This window comes from Acomys minous (genome assembly GCF_964271855.1).
Source record: "Acomys minous genome assembly, chromosome: 18".
Classification (NCBI taxonomy): domain Eukaryota; kingdom Metazoa; phylum Chordata; class Mammalia; order Rodentia; family Muridae; genus Acomys; species Acomys minous.
The window spans coordinates 65,623,091-65,646,740 of record NC_140501.1 but is presented as its reverse complement, the minus strand read 5'-3'; the positions used below and the strand labels follow the sequence as shown (position 1 = coordinate 65,646,740).

Below are 23,650 nucleotides of genomic sequence, written 5' to 3'. Positions count from 1 at the left end.
CCCCTCTCCACCTCTTTTCTTTCACACTTTCAATCCCTTCACACTAGAAATGAGAGGACAAAAAGATAGAGAGGATAGAAAAAGGATCCCTGAATACAGTGAGGGGTCAGAAGTGGGGCAACATTGTCACTAGATTACTTCCTGCTCATTAGGGGCACCAAGTTCCTTGGGGCAAGTTTGATTTTCAGTGTCAGGATGTCTAATTTCTTCTTGCTGGTGCATCTTCTTTGCACACGACTACTTAACAAACTATGACCAACAGCAACCAACAACAACCAACAACCCCCCTGAACAACCAGCAACCAACCAACCAACCCCGCCTCTCAGGGCTCTAGCATTTATATACTCTCTTAAAAGTTCCCAGGATTCCAAATGCCACACAGTCACAGAAACTATCTGCAGCTGGCAAAAAGCACACCTCTGCTAGAGCACGGGACAAACCATAGTCATTTCTGTGAAGCAGCCCGATACCCCCCCACACACACCTGGGATTAAGACGAAAACGTATCCTTATAATATTTCTTTTTTCTTTTTGTTAATTTATTTATTTATCACTGTTCAGACTATTGCAGCCCCTTACCTCCTTGCCTCCAAACCCTTCCCTCACAACCCATCTCCCCAATTCCTTTCACTCTGAGGATAAGGGGAGGCTCCCCGCCCCCATAGGTAACAACTCACCCTGGCACCTCAAGCTGCAACAGGACTAAGCGTCTCCTCTCCCACTTGAGGCCAGACAAGCCAGCCCAGCTATGGGAAAGAGATCCAAAGGCAGGTAACAGAGTCGGAGACAGCCCCTGCTCCAATTATTAGGGGACCCACATGAAGACAAAGCTGTACGTCTGCTACATATGTGTAAGGGGCCTAGATACAGGCTATGCATGTCCTCTGAGCCCCGCTGGGCCCAGGTTGGTTTACTCTATAGATCTTCACGTGGTGTCCTTGACTCTTCCGTCTCGCTCCATCCTTCCTCCCACTCTTCCACAAGACTCCCTGAGCTTTGCCTGTTGCTTGGCTGTGGGTCTCTGCATCCCTCTCCATCAGCTGCTGGATGAAGCCTCTCAGAAGACAGCTATGCTAGGTAGGCTCCTGTCTGTGAGCATAGCAGAGTATCATTAATAGTGTCAGGGATTGGCTCTCTCTCTCATGGGTTGGGTCTCAAGTTGGGCCAAACCACGGCCGTCCCCTCAATCTCTGCTCCATCTTTATGCCTACGTTTCTTGTAAGCAGGACAAATTTTGGGTCAAAGCTTTTATGGGTGAGTTGGTGTCGCCCTCCCTCCGCTGGAAGTCCCACCTGGCTATAGGAGGTGACAACTTCATGCTTCACATATCCAAATACTGGAGTCTCAGCTAGAGCCACTCCCCGCCCCCCCATAGACTCCTGGAAGTTTCTCTCTCCCCAGCACTCCCCTCCCCCGCTCCCCACACCTGATTCCCACCCTGTTCCCCTGCCCACCCACCCCCCACTCCCGCCAGGTTCCCTCCCTCCATCTACTTCACAGGTTTCTTTTATTTCCCCATCCTCTCTAGGTCCCTCCTTGTTACTTAGCTTCTTTAGGTCTGTGGATTGTAGCGTGGTTATCTTGTGCTTTAAGGATAATGTCCACTTCTAAGTGAGTACATACCATGTGTGCCTTTCTGGCTCTGGGTTACCTCACTCAGGATGATCTTTTCTAGTTCCACCCATTTGCCTGCAAATTGCATGATGTCTTTGCTCTTAATAGCTGAGTAGTATTCCATTGTGTAAACGTACCACAGTTTCTGTATCCATGCTTCAGCTGAGGGACATCTAGGTTGTTTCCAGTTTCTGGAAATTATGAATAAAGCTATTATAAACATAGCTGAACAAGTGGAACAAGTGTCCTTGTGGTGTGGTGGAGCATCCTTTGGGTATATGCCCAGGGTGGCATAGCTGAGTCTTGAGGTAGATCGATTCCCAGTGTTCTGAGAAGTGGACAGAATGATTTCCAGAGTGGTTGTAAAAGTCTGCACTCCCACCCACAATGGAGAAGTCTTCCCCTTGCTCCAGATCTTTGTCAGCATGTGCTGTCACTTGAGTTTTTGATCTTAGTCATTCTGATGGGTGTAAGATAGAATCTCAAAGTCGTTTTGGTCTGCATTTCCCTAACGACTAAACACATTGAACATTTCTTTAAGTGCTTCTCGGCCATTAGAGAGTCCTCTGTTGAGAATTCTCTGTTTAGCTCTGGGCCTCATTTTTTAAACTGGGTTATTTGGTCTGTTTATGTTCAATTTCTTGAGTTCTTTATATGTTTTGAATATTAGCCCTATGTCGGATGTAGGGTTGGTGAGGATCTTTTCCCACTCTATTGGCTGCCAGTTTGTCCTATTGAAGGTGCGCTTTGCCTTGCAGAGGCTTTTCATTTTCATGATCCTGTATATTAATTGTTGATCTTATTGCCTGAGTTGTTGGTGCTCTGTTTATGACACTGTCTCCCATGCCAATGTGTTCAAGGCTTTCCCTTACTTTCTCTTATATTAGATTAACTGTATCTGGTTTTATGTTGAGGACTTTTATCCACTTGAACTTGAGTTTTGTGTAGGGTGATAAATATGGATCTATTTGCATTCTTCTACACGTAGACCTCCAATTAGACCAACACCATTTATTCAAGAGCTTTCTTTTTTCCATTATATGGTTTATGGTTTCTTTGTCAAAAATCAAGTGTCTGTAGATGTATGTGTTTATTTGTGGTCTTCAACTCAATTCCATTGATCAATCTATCTGTTTTTATACTGACACCATGTGATTTTTATTACTATTGTTCTGTAGTACAGCTTGAAATTAGGGATGATGATACCTCCAGAAGTTTTTATTATATGGAATTGTTTTAGCTATCCTTGGGTTTTGTTGTTTTTGTTGTTGTTTTATTTTTGTTTTGGTTTGTTTTTCCATATGAAGTTGAAACTGCTCTTTCAAGGTCTGTAAAGAATTATGCTGTGATTTTTATAGGAATTGTACTGAATCTGTAGATTGCTTTCAGTAAGACGGCCATTTTTACTATGTTAATCCTACTGATCCATGGACATAGAACATCTTTCTATCTTCTGATATCTTCTTCAGTTTCTTTCTTCAAAGACTTGAAGTTCTTGTCAGACAGGTCTTTCACTTGTTTGGTTAGAGTTACACCAAGATATTTTATATTATCTGTGGCTATCATGAAGGGTGTTGTTTCCCTAATTTTTTTTTCTCAGCCTGTTTATTGCTTGTGTAAAGGAGGGTTACTGATTTTTTTGCTTTTTTAGTTAAACTTTTATCCAGCCACTTTGCTGAAGGTGTTTATCAGCTATAAGATTTCTCTGGTAGAATTTTGGGGATCATTTATGTATGCTATCATATCATCTGTGAATAGTGATACCTTTACCTCTTCCTTGCCAGTTTGTATGCCCTTGAGCTCCTTTAGTTGTCTTATTGCTCTAGCTAGGACTTCCAGTTCTAGATGTGTCTTATCCCTGATCTTAGTGGAATTGCTCTAAGATTCTCTCCATTTAGTTTGAAGTTGGCTATTGGCTTGCTGTATCTTTCCTTTATTGTGTTTAGGCATGTGCCTTGTATCCTTGATCTCTCCAAGACATTTATCATGAATGGTTGTTGGATTTGGTCGAAGGCCTTTTCAGCATCTAAGGAGATGATCATGTGGGGTTTTTTTTCTTTCAGTTTGTTCATATTGAATTTCATATATTGGACCATCCTTGCATCCCTGGAATGAAGCCTACTTGATCATTGCACATGATATTTTTTAATGTGTTCTTGGATTCAGTTTGAGAATATTTTGTTGATTTTTTTTTGCATTAATGTTCATAAAAGATATTGGTCTGAAATTCTCTTTCTTTGTTGGGTCTTTGTATGGCTTAGTTATCAAGGTGACTGTGCCTTCATAGAATGAGTTTGGCAATGTTCCTTCTGTTTCTATTTTGTGGGGTCATTTTAAGGAGTATTGGTATAAGCTCTTCTTTGAAGTTCTGGTAGAATTCTGCACTGAAAGGATCTGGCCCAGGGCTGTTTTGGTTTGGAAGACGTTTAATGACTGCTTCTATTTCCTCAGGGTATATAGATCTATTTAAATTGTTTGCCTGATCTTTATTTAACTTTGGTAAGTGGTATCTAACAAAAATCATCCATTTCTTTTAGATTTTTCAATTTTGTAGAGTACAGGCTTTTGGTTTTGTCTTGTTTTGTTTATTTGTTTTTTGAGACAGGGTTTCTCTATGTAACAGCTCTATCCTGGAACTAGCTCCGTAGTCCAGGCTGGCCTCGAACTCACAGAGATCCGCCTGTCTCTGCTTCCCAGGTGCTGGAATTAAAGGCATATGCCACCACCACCAGGCTGAGTATAAGCTTTTGAAGTATGATCTAATGATTTCTTGAATTCCCTCAGTGTCTACTGTTATGTTCCCCTTTTAATTTCTGATTTTGTTAATTTGGAAACTCTCCGCCTGCCTTATAGTTAGTTTGGCTAATTGTCTATCTTGTTTATTTTCTCAATGAACCATGTCTTGGTTTGTTGTTGCTGTTGTTGTTGTTGTTGTTGTTGTTGTTGTTGTTGTTCTCTTTGTTTCTAATTTATTGATTTCAACCCTGAGTTTGATTATTTCCTGCCTTTTACTCCTCTTGAGTGTGTGGTTTTGGTTGTTTTTTTTTAATTCTTTTCGTTCTAGAGCTTTCAGGTGTACTTTTAAATTGCTAGTATGTGATCTCTCCAATCTATTTATGAAGGCACTTAGTGCTATGAACTTTCCTCTTAGCACTACTTTCATTGTGTCTCATAAGTTTTGGTATGTTGTACCTTTGTTTTTATTGAATTCTAGAAAGTCTTTAATTTCTTTCTTATTTCTTCCCTGAGCCAGTGGTCATTAAGTAGAGAGTTGTGTTGTAGAGAGATCTAATCATACTATAAAAGAGAGGCTTAACAAACAGAGTAAGAAAAACCCTGAGAGATTACACAGTGCTTTATTAACTTCAAATTTTAGATGCTAATGAAAAAACTACAGCTGCTGAGAGACGTTGGATTATAGAAAAAACTGCTGAACTAAACTAACTTGTGTATATTAGGGACGTCTAAACTTCTGAATGGAAGGAAGGAAATGTGTTACACTGAGGAAGAGATTTTGTGTATGTTTCCACAGAAAAAGAGAAACTGTGGGTTCCATTCAGATTAATCAAAATCAGATATGACCAGGGGAGACCTCCTGAAGGTCTCCACAGACAGGAAGAAAGAAATCAAGAAGAGCAGCAAAGCAGGCAGCATTATAGCTGAACCCTCCACATGGGAACAGCTCTGAGACATGAAAAAAATGTCTCTGCAAGGCAATAAATCCTGTTGGCTGCAGAGCCCTCAGGACTTATCATGCCATCCTTTTATATGGCATAGATAAAACTGGTATTACAGTCTGGTGGTACAATCCAGACTGGCTTATAAAGAAAGACAGATGCCTTCCACCTGCTCAGAGAACAGAAAATCATTTTCAGCTAAACTGTGTACACTGAACATTTCATATATGTGTTTGTGCAAAAATGTATATTACCTGTCAAATTTTATTTTTACAGAACAAAAGGGCCAGACAAGATGCATCCTGGGAAATGCTGGGACAGTGAGACGTGTTCCTTCTAGCACCCTGACTCATCCAATCACAGACTGCCTCAAAGCTGTTTTCTTTAAAATCTGCATCCAAAACAACTAAAAATGGCTAGCTAAATTGTCCGGCATCATAGACTGGTCCAGTCTGGACTTCAAATAAGCGTGCACTTTCATAGGACACAGAGACTGGACAACACGAACAGCAGCCTTCTCCCCTCCATCCACCCACACACACACACAGGACAAGGTTTCTCTGTGTAGCCTTGGCTGTCTTCATATATATCTTCCTGCCTCTGCCTCCCCACGTGCAAGGACTACAGACATGCACCACCACACCCAGCTCAGCTATCTGTCTTAAGAATGGTCAATATCAGCCGGGCGGTGGTGGCGCACGCCTTTAATCCCAGCACTCTGGAGGCAGAGGCAGGTGGATCTCTGTGAGTTTGAGGCCAGCCTGGTCTACAGAGGAGTCCAGGACAGCCAAGGCTACATAGAGAAACCCTGTCTTGGAAAAAAAAAAAAAAGAATGCTCAATACCCCAAAAAAGGAAATGCCACCCCCAAAATAGTAGAAAACAAATTTAAGAGACAATGCCCCATTTCCCAAAAATAGGTGGGTGTCTGTTGGCTGTTCTACGGATGATGAAAGTTTGTTGTTAAAAGAGGATTGGGTGAAAACTGTTAAATAGTTTTAATCAGGGAGGAAAGAAGGCAAAGGAGTTTAGACTCGGGGATTTCTAACTTTGGTTTTCTTTCCTCTATCCTTCTCTCTCTCTTATCTACTGTTAAGGGGGGAAGTGGGAATAAGAAGGATAGAAAAGGGGGGATGTGGAATAATATAAGAATAATAGGGTAAAAGGGGAGGTTACTGGATCTACTTTTAGAGTAAAGAGCATTAACAAGCCAAATATTTCACATTTAGTATGAACTTTATGTGTTGTTACAGATTTAGAATTATATTTTGCTATAAGATACTATGTTTATATGTTTCAACCCTTGTTCAAGGTATTGTTCCTATGTAACTCATTTGAAAATCCAATGTAAAGTTCTAGTCCTCTTGAAAGCTCCTATTGCAAACTGTTCAGAATAATTAAGAAATACGAGTTAGAGTTGGGTGTGGTGCCACATGCCTGTAATCCAGCACTCAGGAAGCAGAGGCTGGTTGAGGCCAGCCTGGTCTACAAAGCAAGTCAAGGACAGCCAAGACTACACAGAGAAACCTTGCCTCAAAAAAATTAATTAATTAATTAATTAATTAATTAATTAAATAAAGATGGCCGGGCATGGTGGCGCACACCTTTAATCCCAGCACTCGGGAGGCAGAGGTAGGCAGATCGCTGTGAGTTCGAGGCCAGCCTTGTCTACAAAGTGAGTCTAGGACAGCCAAGGCTACACAGAGAAACCCTGTCAATTTCCCTGATAACAAAAATGATAGGGACAAATGACAGGAATCCTGGAGATGGAAAACCAGGGACAATTGCGGTTAGAAAATGGAAGGGAAAACGGGAAATATGGCAGTTAACAGCGGTCACCGACGTTGAGTCTTAGCTTATCTCTCTGAGCGACCTCGTTGGCGCTTCTTATCACTTCACACAGGACCGCCTCCCTTCATTCTCCCTCACTACCTGCTCTGTGACGACAAATCTGACTGCCTGCCCACTTCCAAAATGGCCTCTCCCGCAGCGTCAAAGCTCTGAGTGCGCACGCGCGGACGTAAGTCCTCTCCGGGGCAAGATGGCGATGGGTTTAGTGTGCGGTCGCCGGCTGCTTCTGCGCCTTCTGCGACCTCAGCGTTCGGTAAGGTCCCGTCCTTAGCGCCGCGATGCTGCCTTGTCCCTGCCACCTGAGCTGAGGCCATGAGCGGACGCTGAGCTGGTCACTGGGACCTGCGCGTCATGACCTCGGGTCGCATGAGGACACAGCAGGGTTGGACACCTGCTGGAGGTTGGTGGCCCGGAACTGCCATTCGACCCTGAGCGGTGACCCCCGGGGTCCCAGTCACGCGGCTTCAGTTACGGGATGCGGGAGGGAGGCCGGGGCCCAAGCTGCACCCTGCACGCTGCAGTGCACGCCTTCGGGACCTGCAGTCTGTGCGAGCAGAGTAGCAGGTCCCTGCAGCAGGCTGTCAGCCGGGGGCCGGGGTGGGGGCGGCGGGGACTCAAGGGCTACCCTTATCCTTCCACACGAGCAGTTCCACGGCGTCGCAGGGTCCCCGAAACCGCTGGCCGCGGAGCTCCTCGTCGCAGCCCGCCCTGGTAGTGGGCGGACACACTACGCGCTTCTCGCCGTCCTAAGTCCTCGCTGCATCAGTACCTCTGCCACCTTGTTTGCAGAAGCCCAGGTAAGAGGCTCCCACCGACGTCAGGAGCGCTGCTTCTTAGCCGGGTTCTTTTGTTCTGTTTTTATTACTGTTTTGTTTTGTTTTTCCGGGAGAGAGTGGATGTGTAGCAGAATTCTTTTCCACCCTCCATGCAGTTCCTTATCATATTAGCCTTGCTGTTTGGAATAGAAGTAGATTCTCAGTCAATTCAGCAGGGAAATGCTTGGAAATACACGAGAAAGTTGTGGGGCAGGCTCTTGCCGTGCAATCCTGGTGACCCGAGTGCCAATTCTGAAGTAAAAGGTGGAGCCCCTTGTGGCACAATCCCTCTAATCCCAGCACTTGGGAGACAGAGGCAAGCAGATCTCTGCGAGTTCAAGGCCAGCCTAGTCAATATAGCAAGTTAGGGGTGGGTAGTGAGATCCTGCCTCAAAAATAAAAGATTGGATGGATGGATAGACAGACAGACAGAGGTGGAAGGCAAGAACTGGCTCCATAAAGTTGGTCTCTGACTTCCACCATGCTGTGGCATGCATGTCTACATACATCATGCACACATAATAAAAATAAATTAATTTAAATTTTGTTTTATATTCAAGACACTGATTGTCAGAGTGGTAGCAAGCCAATAATGTGAACTGTTATTATGTGTGTGACTGTGTACGTGATCATGGGTGCCCGTGGGCACCAGAAGAGGGCATTAGAGACGCTGAAGTTGTGTGCTGCCCTATAAAAGGGTGCTATAAACTGAAAATGGATCCTCTACAAGGGCTCTTAACCCCTGAACCATCTCTTAGAAATATATTCAATAATAGAGCTCTTGGTTAGCATGTGTAAGGCCAACCTGAACTGCAGGGCAATCAAGATCCTGCCTCTAGCCTCCCCACCCACCACCACCACTACCACCATGAAAAAAAAAATTTTTAAACTGAGTTGAGTTGACTTTAAAAAAAAAAAACCAAACTGTGGGCTGAGGGCTGGCTCAGTCAATGCTCTATTTTGTGTGAGGCCCTGAGTTCAATTTCTAACACAAAACAAACGAAATCTTGTAGTGGTAATTTTGGAGTTTGGGTTTCATTTAAACACACACACCCTGGGAAGGGGAAGTATTATAAGAATATGTTTGTTTGGTTTTTGTTTTTTTTTTTAATCCCAGATGTGGCATGTGGGCCTGCTTCATCTTGTCCGCAGCAGGTGACTATGATTTGCCTCATGCTGTAGCAGAGGTGTGGTTCTGTCAACTACAGATAGTGTCTGTGATTTTGTGCTGTTTGGAATTCTGGGGACTTTTCAGATAGTATATAAGTGCTAGGGCCCAGAGAGGTGTCATTAGCTGATTGTCGGTTGCTGTTGGTTGAAGTTTGTTAAGTAGTCGCTCACAAAGAACAAGAAGAAGAAATTAGGTATCCTGACAGCGAAGATCAAACTGCCCCCAAGGAGCTCAGGGCCACTAACCACCAGGAGCAATCTAACAGTCACGACATCCCCTTTCCCCTCTGTCCTTTTCTCTCTCCTACCTAGTATTAGGGGGTTAAAAGAGTAAAGAAAGAAGAACCCACAAAGTAGCGAACGCTAGCTGTACATTCTAAGTACTGTAGTTTCAGAATATGGAGAGGATGGCGACCATGATGCTAAAAATGACTGAAATCTGGGATGCTTGATGCAGGAAGCAAGTTCCCTGCCTGAAGGGAAGCCATGAGGCACTGTTAAGTCGTTATTATGATAGTGGCAAAAAGAATGTCCTTTGAAAACAGGAATGTGTAGACACCATTGACCATCCCGGAAGAGCAAGAAGTAAAAGCAAGAAAAAAGCCCAGAAGAGATTAGCGTAAGGGATGCTCACCTTTCACGAGTCCCACTTAGAGTACTTGGTCTCCTTTCTCACAGGTCCAGGCAGCCCCTGTTGTTCCTGCCACCTCCACTCCTGCTGCAGTGCCAGGAGTGGCTTCTGGAGACGCTGCGGATGTGGTCCAGTGTGCTGCAGAGCCGAGCTTCACTGAACTGGGTCTTGGGTCCTACACCCCAGTGGGACTCATCCAGAACCTCTTGGAATTCATGCATGTTGACCTGGGCCTACCTTGGTGGGGGGCCATTGCCACGTGTAAGAGTACATCCTGAGCAAGGGTAGGGGAAAAGGGGACAGAACCCCAATAGTGGCAGTTCCGTGCGTGGATTAAGGAAATGAGGGCAGAAAGCAGATGATTCTAAAAGGGATGGTACTCTCAACTTTTAGTTCCTAAAGAGCACTAGAAAACCACTTTTACATGTGGTTCAAAATGTACAGATATTTGAATGTGAGCTAACAGCTGGAGGAAGGGAACCATATTAAAAGTAATGAAGCTTTTAAAAAAAATTTTTTTTTTAGAAGAGCTGGGTACGGTGGCGCACGCCTGTAATCTCAACACTCAGGGAGGCAGAAGCAGGTGGATCTCTGTGAGTTGGAGGCCAGCCTGGTCTACAAATCAAGTCCAGGATAGCCAAGGCTACACAAAGAAACCTTGTCTCGAAAATAAAAGTTACGGAGCTATTCTGACTTACCAGAATAGATGGCTGGGTTGGGTACTTATGCTACCAAATTAGAAAGCTATTGTCATTGCTCTTATAAAAGCTGAAAACATGTTTTATTTTGTTTAATCCTTATCCTAGTAGCTTTTTTCTTTCTTTCTTTCTTTTTTCTTTTGGTTTTTTATTTGTTTCTTTCTTTGTTTTTTGAGACAAGGTTTCTCTGTATAGCCCTGGCTGTCTTAGAACTTGTTCTGTAGACCAGACTGACCTGGAACTCAGAGATCCGCCTGCTTCTGCTTTCCAAGTGCTGGGATTAAGGTGTGTGTGCCACCACTGCCCAGGACAGTATCTATCTTTCTTTCTTTCTTTCTTTCTTTTTTTTTTTTTTAATCACAAAAATTCAGTTAAGGATAGAAATGTAGCTCAGTGATAGAGTACTTGCCTATTGTGCACGAAACCAGCCTGGGCTACATAGGCAGACCCTCTCAAAAACCAAAATCATTCATCTGCCCTAGTGCTTGGGATGTAGAGGTCAGAGGGTCAGAGTTCAGACATCCTTAGTTAAATAAAGAATTTCAAGGCTAGCTTTGTACCCTAGTCTCTGTTTTGAGCACAGCAACTCTTTTTTTTTTTTTCCTCTGTCCTCTGGCTGTCCTGGAACTCACAGAGATCTACCTGCCTCTGCCTCTGCCTCTGCCTCTGCCTTTGCCTCTGCCTCTGCCTCTGCCATCCTGGGATTAAAGACGTGTGCCGCCACCACCCAGTGACCACAGCAACACTTACAAAGGAAAGCATCTAACTGGTGATTTGTTTACAGTTTCAAGAGATTTAGTCCATGATCATCGTCATCTCAGGGAACATGGCGGCATGAAGGCAGGCATGGCGCTAAAGAAGTAGCTGAGCTCTACATCCTGGTCCGTAGGCGGCAGAGGGAGAAGTGGTTGGGCCTGGAGTGTGGGCTTTTTGAAGCCTCTGAGCCCACGCCCAGTGACATACTTCCTCCAGCAAGGCCACACCTCCTAACCCCACTCAAATAATGCCACCTCCAACAGATCTGATGACTAAGCATTCAAATATATGCGCCTTCAGAGGCCGTGCTTATTCAAACCACCACGCCTGGGCTGCATGAAACTGCCTTTAAAAAAGTTTCAAACACTTCAGTTGAGCTAGGTGTGGTGGTATATACCACTAATCCCAGACTGGAGGATCTCTGTGACTTCAAGGCCAGCAAAAGTAACAGAAACCCTGGTTGGTTGGTTGGTTGGTTGGTTGTGGGGGTGTAGGGCTGAAGACGCCTCAGTAGTTAGAACACAGCTGCTTTCGCAAAGAACCCAGGTTATATCCCAGCACCCAAATGGTGGCTCACAACTAACTCCAGTTCCAAGGGATCTGATACCTTTTGGCCATTATGGGCATATTGACAGGCAAAACACCCATAAACATCAAATGAGAATACATATTTTCCTTTGTTTTATATGCATAAGAGTCTGTGTTTATGCATGCAGTACCTGAGTCCAGTGACCTTGCAACTGCTAAGGCAAGGGTCCCACCACTCAGCGAAATGCCCAAGACCCTTAGTTTTCTAGGGTTTTTACACCAGCATGAATTTCCCCTCAGATTTGTACACTTGTCTGCGGATCCCTTGGAGCTGCAGTTCCAGGCAGTTGTGAGCTAAAAAAGCAGTCACTCGGAGCCACTGAGCACTCTCTCCAGCCCCTTGATGTGTGGAAGTCAGGGCTTGCTGATAACTGTCCTCAAACTCATATCCCTGGCCTCCCTGGAGCTGAGATTAGGAGCTGCACCATCACCCTAGGTCTCAGTGCTTTCCTGTTTACCCCAAGTATTCAAACAGCCTGCGCGTGCCTATGTGTTACTTGCGGGGTCCGGTGGGCCTGCTGCTTTGTAGGCTTTGACCCTCAGCCATCAGGGCTTCGCTAAAATCACCTCCCTGTAACTGTTGGTGACAGCGTTACTGAATCCACTTTTTCATCACGCTTGAGCTTGCATTAGATAAGTTAAAGCCTAACACCCTCGGCGTTGTGAAAGCTCTTCCTGTGGTCTCCCCCTTTGTTTTTCTGACCACACCTGCCCATGTCTGTTACCTGACGCTCCACCTTTCCTCAGTGATGGTATTCTGGCTTGTGTCCTTAGTGTCTTCTTAGCCCACCCCCCCTTACATGTCTCCTGCTAGGGGGAGCTTGTTATCTGTTGGGATGGCCAGTCGACAGGAGTGTGAAGGAAAGGGCAAGTGAAAGCACAGAAAGTGGCGGCTGACTACTCTAGCAGCTTTCCAGATTTGTTCTAAGCTGGGTTCAATGACACGGGCCTGTATTTTATAGCACTCGGAGGTGGGTGGGTGGGTAGGGGCTGAGGAGGGAGGACCCTGAGTTCAAGGCCGGCTGGTACACACCACAACCCTGTCTCCAAAATTGAATTCATATTTCATTCTAAGACTCAGTTCTGTAGAGGTGCTGAACGGGGTGATAGTTCTAGGTAAATGTTGTTCCTTTATCAGGAGTAAATTAGTTGGCATATTTTCATCTACACTTAAGAGCTGAGGCCGGGCATGGTGGCGCATACCTTTAATCCCAGCACTCAGGAGGCAGAGGCAGGTGGATCGATGTGAGTTGGAGGTCAGCCTGGTCTACAAAGTGAGTCCAGGACAGCTAAGGCTACACAGAGAAACCCTGTCTCAAAAAAACAAAAATCAAAACCAAAAAAAAGAGTTGAGGGGAACATTTCCATTGACAATACAAAAGTTTGAAGTACAAAAGGAACTTTTGCTTGGCACTGGTGGTAGATTTTTCCTTTTTTCAATTTTTCGAGACAGGGTTTCTCCATGTAGCCTTGGATGTCCTGGAATTCACTCTGTAGACCAGGCTGGCCTCAAACTCACAGAGATCTGCCTTGCCTCTGCCTCCCAAGTGCTAGGATTACAGGCGTGCGCCACCACCACTGGCTGGTGGTGGTTTTTTCATGGAAACAAGATCCCTACTCATCTGCTTAGAGAGGTTACACCAAATTTCTATTCTACCATAGCGGTCTGAGCCTTGAAGAGCTAGGTGTACCCTGTCCTTAGATCTGGGCCCCTGGGGAGCCACAGTGTGGAAAAGACTAGAGTAAGACTTGGAGCGAGAAACTGAAGCCTTCAGCCTTCTAGTAGTGGCAGCTTTTAATTTCGCTCCAAGCCTGTATTGTGTTTTCCAGGTACGGTCCTTGCCCGCTGCCTGGTTTTCCCTCTCATCGTGAAGGGCCAGCGAGAAACAGCCAAGCTCCACAACCACATGCCAGAACTCCAGAAGTTGTCCAGTCAAATCAGAGAGGCCAAGTTGGCAGGAAACCAGGCTGAGTGTGAGTTGGTTGCAGGGCACGTGTGGGAGAGAAGCACACTTGCGCTTGAGACAGTCTGCTGGGGGGGGGGGTCAGGGGAGGGGGGCAGATGACAGGGGCCATGCTGGGGCAGCTCTGATTAATCTGAAGGTTCATCCATTCCTTGGGAAGCTCATGGAGCCAAGATGAGGCTGTTCACCTTCACTGACGACTCCTAACGCAGTGGCCCGTCTCCCTCCCGTCTCAGTTTACAGGGCCACCATAGAGCTGACACGCTATCAGAAAATGCACGATATTAAATTCTCCCGGTCCTTCATTCTACCTCTCACCCAGGTGAGCGAAAATGTCCCCCTGCTAACTCTCTCTGAACCCATAAAGTTGCCTCCTGTTTCCCTGTCCCCAGAACTCCAGACAAACGGGTGATGGAGCTATGCGTGGCTTCTATAAAGACAGACCTCCTGTCAGGCTGCTGACTGCTTGTCCTGTGTAACAGGCACCCGTCTTCATCTCCTTCTTCATTGCCTTGAGAGAAATGGCCAACCTGCCTGTGCCCAGCCTCCAGACCGGTGGGCTCTGGTGGTTCCAAGATCTCACGGTGTCTGACCCCACCTACGTCTTACCGCTGGTCGTCACTGCCACAATGTGGGTTGTCCTTGAGGTAAGCGAGGCCTGCCGGTGATGATGGGGCATCCCAGATTGGGGATGAAGCCGGATGCAGAGTGTAGGGCTTCCATTCGCTGGAGAAGCAGAGCTGACAGGGTCGGGCACTGGAACTGACTGTTGCTTCCCTCAACCCGTTTCCGGCAGCTAGGTGCTGAGACGGGCATGCAGAGCTCTGACCTCCAGTTCATGAGGAACATCATCAGAGTGATGCCCCTGATGGTCTTGCCCCTGACCATCCACTTCCCCTCGGTAGGTAATGGCTCTGTGGCTGCCTCCAAGCCCTCCCGCCTAGGGCCTCTGAACAAGCTGGCTCCCTCGCAGCCCTGAGCACCTTCCCTCCATCCACCCAGGCAGTGTTCATGTACTGGCTGTCCTCCAACGTGTTCTCCCTGTGCCAAGTGGCCTGCCTCCGGGTTCCCGCTGTGCGCACAGTGCTTAAGATCCCCCAGCGCGTCGTACATGACCCTGACAAATTGCCCCCGAAGGAAGGCTTCTTGAAGAGCTTCAAGAAAGGTAAGGGGTATTGGGCGGTGGGGTGGGGTGGGGTAGGGTAGGTGGGCGTGTAATCCCAGCAAGCCCAAGGCCAAAGCAAGACTGTACCACCTAGCCAACCCGGGCTGCATAGTGGGCTCAAGAGCAGCCTGGGCTATGGGACTTGAGACTTTTCTCAAAAAAAGGAAAGGGCAGGGTGGTCAGGACCAGGAGAAAATAGCCTTTAAAATAAGAAGAATTCATTTCCTCCTCATACAGGCTGGCAGAATGCTGAGATTGCACATCAGCTCCGAGAGCGTGAAGAGCGAATGCAGAAACACTTGGACCTAGCTGCCAGGGGTAAGGAGACCTTTCAGGCTCAATGCTGTCTCCCATTTCTTCTTTCTCTTTGTCCATTGAGATTTGTTCTGTCTTCTCCCAGGTCCCTTGCGACAGACTTTTACCCACAACCCTCTGCTACAGCACGATCCAAGCCACCCTCCCAATACCCCCAGCAGCAGCAGCAGCAGCAGCAGCAGCAGCAGCAGCAGCAGCAGCAAACCCAAGCCAAAGCAGCCTTGGCGTGACACCCTCGGCTGAGGCATTCTGTGCTCATCCTGACGAGAGCCCTGCCTCTTCATGGACTCCTCCAAACAGACTTGATGCTGTGTCCTTGCCCTGGACCTGGGGACTACGCGATTTGGAAGTGTTCGTTTTAAAAGTTGTTTCCACTACAGACTCTTATATGTGTGTATAAAGAGCGCCAAGCCATCTTTCCGTCCACAGAGTCAGTAAACTTCTGTCTTGTCTGGGCTTCTCGGTGTTTGTTAAATATGGAAGGGGAGTTGTGCTTCGGAACCACTGCACATGGCGGGAAATCCTGCCCTGTGCTAGCCTTTGCTCTTGGGAAGAGTCTGCCTGTTTCGTCCTGGGCTTCAGACTCAGACCTCTACCTCATACCCTGGCCACCTGCATTGCCACATGCACTAGAGGGGGTGGGCAAGGCTGTGTAGCTGTCTCTTTTGCGGTGCCAGGGATTGATCCTACATCGCCAGCCTTGAGGCATGGTTGGTGACCCCCACAATTGCCTGTCTGGTTTCTTTGAGAAGCAGGTGTGCTGAAATCCTTTGTGGTGACTTAGAAAAATGAAGGGGGGCTGGGAATGGCTCAGCAGGTAAAAGTTCAAACCCCCAGCACCATGTGAAAAGCTGAGCATGGCCCTATTCTTAGGCCTATGACCCCGGTGCTATAGGGACTGGAGACAGGAGGATCACAGGGGCCTGCTGGCCTCAGCCCAGCTCCAGGTTCAGTGAGAGGAATGTGACGGGGCAGGACACCTAATGTCCCACTCCGGCCTCTGCACATGTGCCACACATTAAAGAGAAGGTGAAGTTTTTATGCACTAGCTTTTTACATTTACGGCATTTTGAAACCACAGTTTAGGTATATTTGTAGACATGGTTTTATTACCTTTTGGCAGCTGGCTTCAGAGGGAGAAATTAATTCATATAGTTTTCCGTGTCTGTTTTTGTACTGAGTAAATATCCCAAAGTCACTAAGTAGAATAAAGCCACTCAGACTTTAGGAACGTAACCTCTTTATTGTCTTGCATCTGTGACAGTTCTGTGTCCCTCCAAAGGAGACAGGTTTGGAGCATTATTGGCCCTTGTAAAGGAAAAGAGGAGTGGGTAGGCACACCCAGGTGTTTCCAGAACCAAGCCCCAGAAGTGTCCTGCTTGCTGCCACAGTCTGCACCAGCCCTTATGAAGTCTGAAAAACATGTAGCAAAGCAAATAAATTACTTTTCTTCCCTCAAAAGCAAGTTCAGAGTTGAAGCTGCCAAGACTGGGCTCCTAGATGCCTCCTCCAGAGCTTCTGGCCAATGGGAGAGAAGCACCACCTGTTTTGTCCACATCTCCGAATTCCAGATTCTATTTAGACTTGGGACTGTGTTCTCCATCTTCCAAGTCCATTTCTGCAGCAACTGACATACAGAGGATCTGGAGGTAGCGCGTGCTGCAGGCTGCAAAGAGAAACCGGAGTTAAAACCGGGAACAGGTTTCAGGGGGTGGAGTTTAGTGACAGCAAAGGGGACGATGCCTGAAAGGAGTGATTCAGTTAAGCCATATGGTTAATAACAGGAACTGTATCACAGCTGGCATAAGGGAGACTTGAAAGCTTAGGTTTCCAGAAAAGGGCAAAAAGAACAAACCAGCCTGTTCCCGTAGCTGACCAGCATGCGGAACCGAAGCTTACCCACAATCTTTCGAAGGCAGCGAGGTCGTTTGTGTTCAGGCACTCTGATGATGAGGAAGTAGAAGGGTAAGCCTGAGAGTGCGATGCCGATGCCGATGAGGGAGTTGATGGTGTCACTGTAAAGTGGGACAGCCACCAGGAAGATGGTACAGAGGCAGAAGACAATGGGGAAGAAAAGGCTGAGCTACGGGCACAGAGGAAACAACTGGGAGTTAGCTCAGCATGTCCAGCTTGCTTCTTGTTCTTAGCCCAAGCTAGCCTCATGCTCAATCCTGCCTAGCCTGAGTGCTGGGACTGTAGACACTGTAGACACCCGCTATCTCAGAATTGCTAGCAACCAAAATAATCCTAATCCCATAAAGATAAAAAACACCGAAGGGCTAGAGATAGAATACTCTAGCACTTGCCCCACAGAAGTACTAAGCCTTCTTTCCACGGTCGGCATGCAGCCGCCACCAAGTCCTAGCACTGTTTATTGGGTTTGTTTGGGGTTTTATTTTGAGGGGTGGGGGTGCTTATTTTAGGGCAGGAGGGTGAGCTCCAACCCAAGGCTTCGCATATGCTAGATAAGTGGTCCACCGCTGAGCTCTATCTCCAGTCCTAACAGGGTCTCATATAGCCTAGCCCGGTTTTCATGCCTTCACCTCCCAAGGGTTGAGGTGACAGGCATGTGCCACCATGCCTGGCTTCCCAGCCCTTGTGGGTTTTTTGTTGTTGTTTCAGAGTAGTATTTTGGGGGTTTCTGTTTGTTTGTTTGTTCATTTGTTTGTTTGTTTAATGCATATGGTTGTTTTGCTGCATGTATGTCTGCGTTCCACGTGTGTGCCTGGCACCAGAGGAGCCAGAGAGGACAGTGGGTCCCTTGGAACTGGAGTTAGACAGTTGTGAGTCACAGTGTGGGTGCTGAGAAGCGAACCCAGATCCTTTATAAAAAGCCATCTCTCCAGCCCAACCCTTGGTTTATTAATTGCACGTATGTGCCACTGTGCCTGGCCTAGGAAGAGGATAAACACTGGTAAGAGCCCTTCGGCGGTGGCACTAGCTGTACTAGACACAGCAAAGATGGGCTGGGGGCATGGATTACCTTGAGAGGGCGAGGCCGGTCGGGTTCCTTCCAGCGGAGATAGAGTTGGCCCACTATAGAGAGCCCCACAAAGAACCAGTAGCTGAAGCTATAGTAGTTTATAAGCTGGAAGATGTCCTCCACACACAGGTAGACCAGTGCCAAGATGCCCTGTTGGTACAAGTCCAAAGTCAGCTCCTCTCAGGCCCTGGGTATTCCGGGTGCTTTCCACCGCTCTCAACCCCTCCCAGGTCACAGCGTCACAGTCTCCATGTCTCTGTCTTCTGCTCACAGCCCTGCAGCACTCTTGTCTTGGTACGTCATCTCTTCGCTACTAAAAGATACTTGCTTCTAACCAGACGGTGGTGATGCAGTCCTTTAATCCCAGCACTCAGGAGGCAGAGGCAGGGGGATCACTGAGAGTCTGAGGACAGTCTGGTCTACAGAGTGAGTTCCAAGACCGCCAGGATTACACAGAGAAACCCTATCTAAAAAAAAAAACAAAAACAAAAACAAAAACAAAAAGGATACTTGCTCTCAACTAGATTTTTAGTGTACTCTTCAAACCTTTACCAGGTTAACTCTTAACACTTTGGTTTGGTTTTTGGTTTTTCAAGACAGGGTCTCTCTGTGTAGCCTTGGCTGTCCTGGAACTCGCTCTGTAGTCCAGGCTGGCCTCCAACTCACAGTGATCCACCTGCCTCTGCCTCCCCGTGCTACCACCATGCCTGGCCTGAACGCTAACACTTTAAAGCTCCAGAAGTCTTGGGCAAAACCCTGTAGTGGCTCCAACTGACATTCTGCATTTCCCGTGATTCAGCTCCACAGAGCTTCACCATGGGACTTCATGGTGCTGTTCCCTACCTAAAGCCCATCTCCCCTGACCATCACACTCCACCTTAGAATGCCCTCCTCTAGGCAACTTCTGTGCCCATGGGAGTAAGAGTCCCTTCTCTTAAAGAGTACACCACACAGCATCAGGGCAATTACTCATTACCATGTCGTCTGCATGCCTTACTGCTTATCTTGGACCTCGGGTGGTTAGCACCTCTCACAGACCTTGGACCCTTCGGACTCCATCTGCAGTTGTCACAAGTGCATCAACAGCTTTGCGGCCAGGGCTTCCTTCATGGCTTTCAGGAACCTACAATAGCTACATCTGGTCCTCCTAGGTCCTCCCACCACAGTCTGGTTTTCAGTCTTATCCCTGAGATCACTCACATTGAAGAGCAGAGAAGGCACAGGCGTGAACCGTTCGACATGTATCATGCAGATGGCATCAGGAAGGTGGCCTTCTCTCGAGCCCACAAATAAAAGCCTGTTGAGGTCAAATAAGAGAGGCTGAGAAAGCTGGGAGGGCACATAGGGCAGCCTGGGTCGCCTGTCACATTCTCCTCCCTCCCTCTCTGCGATCCCTTTCAAAAGGTCTGAATAACAGAAGCAAGTTCAGTGTGGCACTCAGAGCTTGGGGCGGCTCATGGGATTGGGGAACACTGGCGACAGAAAACCGTAGTCCTACAAGTTCGTTTCTGCCAAAGCTTTTCATGATTCCCACCCTGTCGGCGAAGAGTGATGGCCCTACCTAGAGGCAGCCACAATGGAGGCATTGAGGCCCCCGAAACAGGACAGCGCAACTGCTAGTGGAATTGTCCAGTTGAATACTCCAAAGATCCGGTCCGCAAAGGTCTAGGAAAGAGGAAACTACATCATTAGCACATCCTAAAGGAGATGAAAGGCATGTGCCCGAAGCCCTCCGGAATCTAGTCCCATCCACAAGGTGGCAGGGCCTCCTTGCAAGCCCGGTGTCCTAACGGTGCACTCCTTACCAGGCTCCCTGCTCCCTTCCCAGGCTCAAACGCACTGGATCTATCCAGGACCCCACAACACACCCTCAACCTGCTGGTGAAAAGCCTTTACCACAGCGACAGCTTCGCTGGCCAAGATGTCCTTCATGTCCAGCACACTGTAATAGGCCACATTGGTCAAGAGGTAGATGATGGTGACGATGGGCATGGAGATGCCAATGGAGAGGGGCAAGTTCCTACAGCAAGACAGGGGAAAAGAGAGGTGTCAGTCCCGCCATCTTATCCCCGCCTCTTAGTCCTCAGACTCTGCCACACCACTCTCTCTAGGGACACAGACACCTGCTTCCCAGGCCCTTTGCCTTTGAGGTTGTCTGAAGTGTTGGCATAAGCTCTGAGCTCTTCAAAACTATTAGGGGAAAGAAATGCTCTGTTAAGAAAGTTATGCAGAAAACGTGAAGTGGCACTTGCTTGCAACCCTGGCTGCTCTGAGATGGGAGGAGGCCAGGTTCAAAGCCTATGTGGACAATTTAGTGAGACTGTCTCAAATAAAACCAGGCTAGGGATGGCTCAGTGGTTAAGAGCAATTGTTGCGGGCTGGAGAGATGGCTCAGAGGTTAAGAGCACTGGCTGCTCTTCCAGAGGACCTGAGTTCAATTCCCAGCAACCATATGGTGGCTCACAATCATCTATAATGTAATCTGGTACCCTCTTCTGTTGGGCAGGCACACATACAGACAGAACATTGTATATGTAATAAATCTTAAAAAAAAAAAAAAGAGAGAGATGGCTCAAAGGTTAAGAGCACTGACTGCTCTTCACAGGTCCTGAGTTCAATTGCCAGCAACCACATGGTGGCTCACAGCCATCTGTAATGTGATCCAGAGCCCTCTTCTGGCCTGCAGGTGTACATGCAAATAGAGTATTCATATACATAAAATAAATAAATAAATAAATTTTAAAGGAGCATTTGTTGCTCTTGCAGAAAACCTGGGTTCAATTCCCAGCACCCATCTGGTAGTTCACAGTCACCTGTATCTCTAATCCCAGGAGCTCTGAAACCCTCTCCTAGCCTCTGAGGGTGCTGGGCACACATGTATGCAGAAGAACATTCACACAAAAATTTTAAAAATATTCTTAAAAAAATAAAGCAGGGCTCCAGGCAGAGCCTAGTGTGAAGTTTTTGTCTAGCACGCCTGGGTCCTGGGCTCAATCTCCAGTACCACTGAGAGACAACAGCAGAAAGGCGGGGAGGGGTTGGCCTAGAACTGTATTATATCCCAAAATAAGAGGAAGGTGGCTGTCCTTTGTTTCTACAACCAGTGGTCGGGTCAGGGCTCTGTCTCTGTGCACTGCAAAATGTGTCTTCAAGGGAAAACAAAAAACAAAACAAGAAACCGGAGAGGCAAATTGTGGAATCTCACAACTTCAGTAGAAAGAACAGCGTGTGCATCCAGACAAGGAAAACATTTCAGAGAACCCCAGGTGCCGCCCTAACTGGCAGCCGTGAGAGGGGCGCAAAGGCTCAAGCTCTCTCAGGTGCCAAAAGATCGCTATCTATCTAAACGCCCTTGACGATGAGGCTGCAAGAGGAAGGGAGGGACAAATGTGGGGTCTGTCCATTTTTAGAATTAAATCTCGGAGCAAGGCTAAATCTGCAACGGTTCTCAACCTGTGGGTCGCTGAGGGTCCCATATCAGATATCCTGCATACCAGATGTTTACATTACAATTCGTAACAGTAGCAAAGTTACAATTTTATGGTTGGGGGTGACCACATCATGAGGAGCTGTGTTAAAGGGTCTCAGCATTAGGAAGCTTGAGAGCCACTGCTCTAGAGCCCTAAGCATGCTAACTAATGCTCTACAGTGAGCTATAGCCCAAGCCCCCTTTTTATGTTGACAGGGTCTCAGTAAATTGCTCAGAGGCCTTGAGCTCACTCTGCACCTGGCTTTGAACTTGCGATGCTTCTGCCTCCGCCTCCAGAGTAGCTGGGTTGCAAGCCTTCACCTTGAGGCGGTGTTGCAAAGAATCCAGTCATTCAGCTTTTCGCCAGTAGGTGGCAGCACTACTAACTACCCACCCTCCTCTTGCTTCTGGTAGCCCTGCAGTGGTAGCCATTGCAGTGCCAGCAAGATGTGCACCAGAAAGGCTTTTTGTTTTTCAAAACCAAAAGTTAATTGGTACAAGAACTGTTATAATTTAGGGAAACTATTTCCTGGCAAATCTTAGTTTCTAGGATCATAATAGTTTAGAGCCAAGAAGACCATGGAAATCCTATAATTCAATCCCCTCAATTTTATATTAAAGAAGCAGGCGAGGGCTAGGGAAATGGCTCATCCATGAAGTTGCCTGCCTTGCAAGGAGGGCCTGGGTTTGATCTCAGAACCCACATGCAAACACTGGGTGGGCTGTGGAGGATGGTGTGCGCTTGTAACCCCAGAATTAGAGAGGCAGGAGCAGGAGGACCCCTGGGGCTCCGTGGCCGACCAGCCTAGCCTAATTAGCAAGCCCCAAGCCAGTGAAAGAACCAGTCTCCAAAACAAACAAAAAAGGTAAGGGGGCTGGAGGAATGCTCAGCTGTTAAGAACAAATGCGCTTTCCGAGGGCCCAGGTTCTGTTCCCACCATGCGCATCACTGGCTCACAGCTGTCCCTAACCCCCCCCCCGCCCCCCCCCCGCCCCTGCCCGCTCCAGGAGATCCTGCGCCTGGAGGTTCCTACACTGATGCATACCATGCACTCAGGCACTCACTCATACATATAACACAAATACGTTTTTTAAGTTGACAAAAAAATCTAAGGAATAACACCAAAGTGATTTCCACAAGCAAGTGTGCACACACAGCAGACACATATGGAAAAAAAAAAAAAGCACCAGGCAAGCTGGGCATTGTCAGGAAAGTTATAAATTTGAGACCAACATAGACTACATACACAGCAAGATGCTGTCACAGAAAGGGGGGGAGGGGAAAAAGAGTCTTAGTAAAGAAAAGAAAAGAAGGGCGGGGTATAGTGGCACATGCCTTTAATCCCAGCGCTTGAGAGGCAAGGGGAACCAGATCGCTATGATTTTGGCGTCTACATAGTGAGTTCCAGACCAGCCAGGGCTACACTGTCGGAGCTTTTCTCAAAACAAAACAAAGGAAGAACATGGACTAGCAAGTACATGGATGAAAAAAAATTAAAAAAAAAAAAATCTGCCAAGACAGACTCCAAGCTTGTGGCTCCCCATGCAATGCAATACTACAAGGCAGCTGAGAAGGCACCATGGGGCAATGCACTGGGCTGCTGGAAGAATTAGGGCCAAGAGAAAAGGCTCGGAAGGGAGAAGGAAGTCTGTGGCCTAAAGGTATCTATGCAGGGATAAGGGTGAGTGAAGGTCTTAAGACAGAAAGGGCTTTATGAGTTTATCTCACAGCGATGCTTGGGTTAGTTTACAAATCTGCGGGCAAAGGCCACTCCCTCGCTTCGGGCTCCTGAGTGACTGGGACCTGAGGTGTCTAAAAGCACATATGAGCACAAAGGATAACCTGCTTTACTTAACGTAGAAACGAACGAGCGTACAAACTTTTATAAAAGGATTTACAAAGCATATGCAAGAAAGTGCACATCTTAGCATAGTTGCTGCAATCATGGACAAG

General features: G+C 47.1%; 2 protein-coding genes across 6 annotated transcripts in view; one reads left to right on the top strand and one right to left on the bottom strand.

Moving 5' to 3' along the window:
• The first annotated feature begins 7,248 nt into the window (after window positions 1-7,248).
• Window positions 7,249-15,701, top strand: OXA1L (OXA1L mitochondrial inner membrane insertase). The gene is made up of 10 exons (XM_084767315.1): window positions 7,249-7,395; window positions 7,790-7,939; window positions 9,806-10,019; window positions 13,631-13,774; window positions 14,001-14,086; window positions 14,247-14,411; window positions 14,561-14,665; window positions 14,767-14,929; window positions 15,167-15,247; window positions 15,330-15,701. Exons 1-10 carry the CDS (start codon window positions 7,333-7,335, stop codon window positions 15,485-15,487), a joined length of 1,329 nt encoding a protein of 442 aa, XP_084623441.1. The 5' UTR covers window positions 7,249-7,332; the 3' UTR covers window positions 15,488-15,701.
• Window positions 15,702-16,467: 766 nt separating this feature from the next.
• The window catches only part of SLC7A7 (solute carrier family 7 member 7), a 56,308-nt gene continuing 49,125 nt past the window's right edge, over window positions 16,468-23,650 (bottom strand). For all 5 annotated transcript variants that reach the window (XM_084767311.1, XM_084767312.1, XM_084767314.1 and 2 more), the window contains 6 exons: window positions 20,124-20,247; window positions 19,789-19,892; window positions 19,428-19,524; window positions 18,228-18,377; window positions 17,144-17,327; window positions 16,468-16,910 (listed from right to left, as the gene is read on the bottom strand). In XM_084767311.1, coding sequence (XP_084623437.1) covers window positions 16,819-16,910; window positions 17,144-17,327; window positions 18,228-18,377; window positions 19,428-19,524; window positions 19,789-19,892; window positions 20,124-20,247 — 751 coding nt within the window. In that variant the 3' untranslated portion in view covers window positions 16,468-16,818. The remainder of the gene's footprint in view (window positions 16,911-17,143; window positions 17,328-18,227; window positions 18,378-19,427; window positions 19,525-19,788; window positions 19,893-20,123; window positions 20,248-23,650) is intronic.